The sequence below is a fragment of the Numenius arquata genome, chromosome 4 (genome assembly GCF_964106895.1).
Source record: "Numenius arquata chromosome 4, bNumArq3.hap1.1, whole genome shotgun sequence".
NCBI lineage: Eukaryota > Metazoa > Chordata > Aves > Charadriiformes > Scolopacidae > Numenius > Numenius arquata.
Window position 1 is genome coordinate 74,217,755 of NC_133579.1, and position 6,063 is coordinate 74,223,817.

General features: G+C 54.5%; 1 protein-coding gene across 4 annotated transcripts in view; it reads right to left on the reverse strand.

The window, feature by feature from the left end:
* The window catches only part of TPK1 (thiamin pyrophosphokinase 1), a 361,500-nt gene extending 359,940 nt beyond the window's left edge, over nt 1-1,560 (reverse strand). For 3 of the 4 annotated variants that reach the window (XM_074146493.1, XM_074146494.1, XM_074146491.1), the window contains exon 1: nt 1,320-1,544. In XM_074146493.1, coding sequence (XP_074002594.1) covers nt 1,320-1,362 — 43 coding nt within the window. In that variant the 5' untranslated portion in view covers nt 1,363-1,544. Of the gene's footprint in view, nt 1-1,319 lie in introns of all 4 variants that reach the window. The other variant, XM_074146492.1, reaches the window with a different exon arrangement.
* Between the last annotated feature and the right edge of the window lie 4,503 nt (nt 1,561-6,063).

Below are 6,063 nucleotides of genomic sequence, written 5' to 3' on the forward strand. Positions count from 1 at the left end.
GGGTTCGGTGGGCGAAGGGGGGCTCTGTGGGTGAAGGGAGGTGCTCTGTGGGCAAAGGGGGGACTCTGTGGGTGAAGGGGGGGGCTCTGTGGGTGAAGGGGGGTGCTCCATAGGTGAAGGGGGGCTCTGTGGGAGAAGGGGGGGGTGCTCTGTGAGTGGGGGGGTGTCTGTGGGCAAAGGGGGGGTGCTCCGTGGGTGAAGGGGTGTGCTCTGTGGGCGAAGGGGGGGTGCTCCATGGGTGAAGGGGGGTGGGGGGTGCTCTGTGGGCGAAGGGGGGGACTCTGTGGGCAAAGGGGGGTGCTCCATGGGTGAAGGGGGGGGGGGGTGCTCTGTGAGTGGCGGGGGTCTGTGGGCAAAGGGAGGTGCTCTGTGGGCAAAGGGGGGGTGCTCCATAGGTGAAGGGGGGTGGGGGGTGCTCTGTGGGCGAAGGGGGGGACTCTGTGGGCAAAGGGGGGTGCTCCATGGGTGAAGGGGGGGTGTGCTCTGTGGGCGAAGGGGGGGGTGCTCTGTGGGCAAAGGGAGGTGCTCTGTGGGCAAAGGGGGGGTGCTCCGTGGGTGAAGGGGGGTGCTCTGTGAGTGGGGGGGTGTCTGTGGGCAAAGGGAGGTGCTGGAGGGGGTGCTCTGTGGGCAAAGGGAGGTGCTCTGTAGGTGAGGGGGGTGCTCTGTGGGCAAAGGGCAGGGGGCTCTGAGGGACAGGATCTTTGCTGCCAGGGCCACACGGAAGGAAACCAAGCCCACAGGTCCCCTCGCCAAGAGACGCTCCTCACCAGAGCGTTTCGCCCCGCCAAGCCAAGGAAATCGTGACAGGCCAACTAAAGATTAAACCCAAAAGGGGCCGACGTTTTAAACGCGAATTTTTTACGTCCCAAAGGGGTTAAAATGGTAACAAATCGGTTTTATCAAAAAGAAACCAGCTGGCGTGCGGCCGACGGGCTGAGGGGAGGCGGGCAGCCCCTCAGGCAGCGCCCACCCAGAGAGGCGGTCGCGCCGTTTATACCGGAGTGTTCTAAGGCCAAGCACGGGGGGGGGGGGGGGAGGTGTGCGTGCAGCTGCGGAACTCGGCGCCGTTACCGCGTGTGTGTGTGCGCACACCCGCCCTACCCCGGCCACACCGGAGCGGAGCCCTCCGCCCGGCAAAGGGTGGGGGGGGGTCCGCCCCGGGTAGCACCGCCCGCCGCCGGGGCTGCCCCGCCCCGGTTCCCGCCTTCCCTCCCTCTCTCTCTCCCTCTCTCCCTCCCTCCTTCTCCCCCCCTCCACCTGACGGCGGGCCGGTGGCGGTTGGCGGCGCGCACCGCCCCAGGGGGCGGGAGGTACCGTACCGGCGGGCAGGAGGCAGTCCAGCGGCGTAAACGCCCGCTCCATGGCCCCGGGCCGCCCTGCTGCTGGGTGGGGCGGGCGCGCAGGAAAAGCACCGGGAGCCCACAGCCCCGCGGGAGGGAAGGCGGAAGGACACGCGTGGGTTAGCCCTTCTCCCTGAGGAACGGGGTGCGCTCCCCCCTTGCCGGCGGGCAGCCACGCGTGTCCTGCCTACGCTCCCCCCCAGCACCGGCACCCGCCCCCGGGGTGGCGCGTCTGACCGGGCGGGGGGAGGGAGGGGAAGGGTGGGGAAGGCGGGCGGGGGGGGGTAAGGGAAGCCGAGAGAATCGATGGGCGCCGCCATCCGTTGCTCGGCGGCGGATTCAGCAGCGGGAAGGCGGGGCGGGAGGGGGCGGCGATCCCTGGGCGCGGGCAGAGCCCCCACCTCGCTGCCGGGCCGCAGGGGGGGGGTGGAAAGGCGGGCGGGCGGGCTGAGGGACCGCACCCTCAGCGCAGCTGCGGAGCCTGAGGAGAGGGAGGGAGGGAGGGAGGGAGAGAGGGAGGCGGGCCGGGGGCCGCACCCCGGCTCGCTGTAGGGGGTTTCGCTTCTACCCCCGACCCCCGTGGGACTGGGCCCGGGCCCAGCGCGCTTCCCGCCGGCCCTGGGCGGCGTGTCCCGCCCCTGAGGAGCAATGGCGGCCGGGTTACAGCGGCGTGTGGGGAGGCCGCGGGGAGCAGCCGCAAGGCGCGGTGGCGTGCTCCCTTTCTCCATTTTCTAAATAAAGGAAGCGGCCGCAGAGGGGCTTCCTTTTTTTATTAAGCTTTGTACCCAGGGCGCGGGAGGGGTGACTCAGGGCAAAGAGTGATAGGCACCGCCATTAAAACGAAAATTCGCCAGTCGCTGCCCGCGCTAGGAGCGGGCTGCCTTGAGATCCTGTAGCGAACACTCGGAATAAAAGCCATTAATAGCTTCCTGCCTGTCGAAACTGGAAGGAAAAAAAAAATAAAATAATTTAACCAAAATTGCAGCCCCGAACTACGGCACGGCCCGGGCCCCTGCGGCCCGGGCTGCGCTGGGGATGCGGGGGTAGAGGTACCCCCACCCCACCGGGGGCGGCCATCCCCCCCATACCGGTACGCACGGGGGTCACCTCGCTCCCCCGGCCCGTCCCCGGAGCCCCCCGGCCCCTCGGGGGGGAGCTGCGCGGGGCCCGCGGCAGAGGGCAGCAGAGCAGCACGGCCAGCGGGCATCCCCCCCGTCGCCGAGGTGGGACGAGACGGGAGGGCGAGGTCCGGTTTTAGACACAAAAAAAAAACCAAAAAAAAAAGGTTTTTGGTAAAAGATAGCTAGCGGTAGTCGATGAAGGTTTGGAGTCCAAGCGGGAGGGAGGTGTGACCAACAGGGCAGCCCTCAGCCAGCAGCCCTGGTCTGAGATTCACCCTCAGATCAACAGGGTTTAAGTAACAAGTGTTTGGGCTGCGTGTTTACCAGCCTGCCGTGGCTGTAGGTGCCCCTTTGGTCTGGATGGTGCGAGCGCCAAGCCTTCGCTTTGGACCTTTCGGATAAGCTGTCCTGCCACCTACGAGAGATTAGACTCTACAAGCAATTTCAGTCAAAAAAAAAAAAAAAAAAAAAAAAATCGATAGAAATTCAGAAGAATTGGAAACTTTTCGTGTCTTGACAGTGACAGGAGTAAGAGGTTACTGGGAAACAAGGAAAAGATATTAAGGACATCCAGAGATTACTGTCATTTACGCTATAGAAACAGAAAATGTTTTGTTTCACTTCTGTGTCTTTTGAAAATTTCCTTCCCTCTCCACCGAGAACTTGAATTTCAAAGGCTATTAGGACTTTGATATCATTTTTTAAGCAGGGTAAGAGCAACCAGCATTAGGAAGCAGCAGCTTGCTTGCCCTCCCAAGAAGCTAGCTATGTGAGGACCACCATGCAGGTGACCCGTGCTCTCTTCCTCTTCTCTCCTTTTCCACTCTGCCTTTTTTTTTTTTTCCCCCTTTTGATTGTGCCAGGCATTTTCCTACCGCTGGGTGAAATTATTAAACCTTCTCCAGTATAGTTTATTTTTCTCCTGTATCTGTCAGTCTCCTCTGTAAATGTTTTTTTTTTTTTAATTCGTTCTTGGGGGGTTACCATCTGGTACAAGTAGTTGCTGAGAAGCAGCAGCGGCTTCTTATGCGTGAGAACAGCCATGCTTGCTCAGAGGGAAGGTCCATGTCATCCCTCTTCCCAAGCCTTCCTCCTCCTGTTCTCCTTTGCCCTTTTTCAACATATTTTTGTATCTGTAAATGCAACAATTTGCATCTCTCCACTCTCTTCATATCTGACAAAATGCTTTTTCCACCTCTGTCAGGCCTGGGGGGGGGGTCCAGGCAATCCCTTACTGGCCACCGCTGTAAAAAGGAATTGTACCTCTCTCTGCTACCCATACCGACGCGTGGTTCGTCACAACAACAGCGTTACAAAGAGAAATCAGTCCTGAGAGAGCAGGCTGGCACTAATATCCTTTAAATCCTTTCAAGATGCTCAAGGGTCTGCAAGGAAAGGCAAACTGCCGGCCCACTCCACAACTAGGCAAGGGGCAAAAAAGTCAGATGCACTTTCTTTCCCTGAACTCTGGCTTTTTTTTTGCCGTGCCCTTTCTTTCAGATCTAAACCTCTCATCCACAGTAGAAAGCTTTTTTAAGAATCACCTCCACAGGAGTAGCTTCAGACGATGGTGAAATGCACTGATCTCTGAGGCAGGACCTGACAATTATTTAATACTGTTTAGCAGAGCCTAACAAAGGCATCTAGTAAAGGAAGTTTCAGAGAGACAAAATGGGTAACTCCACCCAGCCTGGCATGTTTTCTTATGGATAGTCCCTTAAGGACAACAAGCAGCCAAGGGGATGATTTACTTTTTTGAAAAATAAGCACTTTCCCTTACCTTTTGTAGGTTACCTCTGTGCTAGGACATCAGCTGAATTTTTCCGTGAAGGGCTACTGTTCAATGGACTTGTGACAGGTTTTCCTGCGGCGCATTGCAAATTCCCCAGGAAATATTTCACCTGTTTTTCCAGGTAGCGTATAAGATTCAGCAATGTTTCTGTCCTCTTTTCTAGGTGGACCTCAAAACAAAACAAACAAACAAAAAAAAGCTTTCTCTCCCGTTCTTTTCCTCTGTTTGTATACGCCTGCATTAGTTTGCAAGGTTTTCAGAAGAACATCCAGAGAGGCTATTCAGGACAGACATCCCAGGAGCACTGATCTTGTGCTTTGATTATGGCTGTCTCCTCTGATTAGTTAAATGGAGGGCGGATGACCTCAACCCTAAGTGAGAAAATAAACAGGCAAGCAGGTGTAGCTCCTTGGGTGACAGATGAGGCTGTCTGACAGAGGAAGTTTCTGAATGATTGGCAGGAAAGGTTGAGGGGGTGTTCAGACCTTCTAAACCTCCTCTGGTAACTAGACAGCCGGTCAGGCCTCTCAACCGAATATATTTGCCATGAATTTGGTACAGACCTGAGGACTGGACTGGGTAAGGAGAAACTGCAATTTATATACATTATTTCATATATATATTTATATATGTAAAAATTATCAGACTCCAGGTATCTTCCTCATCTTTAGGAAAACTTATTCAGAGGAGCAGTTGGTTGGGCAGCTTCTGCAGAGCACGGGTATGACCTGGCTTGCACCGCACTTCAGTACGACTAAAACTCACCAGGTGGGAAGAGGTTATTAGCAAGGCAGCAGCTCTGATTTACTCAGAACAGCTAGCAAGGAGAGAAGAGGGAATTCAGCATGAATTGCAGGGGGATTTAAATGGGATTTATACACAGCCTGCAGAGTTTGCTATGCTTCTTTAGGATGATCGGTCTCTGCATATCCTGGTACAGACATACGGCCGAGGCTAACTTACAGTAGCATTAGTTGCTTTCAGAGTTTTTTTTTCCATCTTTCAGATAGCCCAATCTACTTGAGACTGAAAGAGCTAGAGGTATTTAAGGTCTTTGTCCAACAAAATGGTAGGACCCGTCTCTAGCATTCACAGGCTAGTGCCCATCCCCCAGGCCACAGGCCAAATTGGTCTGGTAATGCCAGACATCATCACTTAATGTTTTATTTTTTGCCCCTTCCCTTCTGCCATCCATCACCAGAATAGGAATCGTATCTCTGCGCTTGACTGAAAAACACTTTGGGTACTGTTCAAAAACTATTGCAGATTTCAGTAATTGGCAACGTGTATTTGAAGCCTTTTGATTGGGAAGTGCATGGAATCCAAACCACCCAAGTCCCTCCAGAGGTCCCTCTTGGTGATGTCTGAAACAAGCTGCTTGTAAAGTAGGGGGCATTTATTCCTCCTGCTGTTCTAATTTTATTGCTAAGCCAGAACAGTCTGTGCGAGGCTGGCAATCGGGATTCACGCTACTTGTAAATGTTAAGAATATATTCTCCTCTCTACAGCTTAGGTTTATATTAAAATGAACCCAGAGTTAAAACTAGCAGGCTGGGATGGTTCATTCTGGTACCTATTCCAGTATTTACGCAGAATAATAAGGTTGGGAATGTTTAGCTAGCTCAGCTGTCTGATTGTCTGAACATCCCTAAGTGCTTTATAATTCAAAAAATGCAGGCATCAGTAGATAAATGGGATGCTTTATTACAAACATTATATCCTTGCAATTCTCCTGTGCCAACAATTTAAGTCCCCACAACCTCCTTAAAACTCAAACACCAATTTGAAAGGTACAATCATTCAGGGAAGG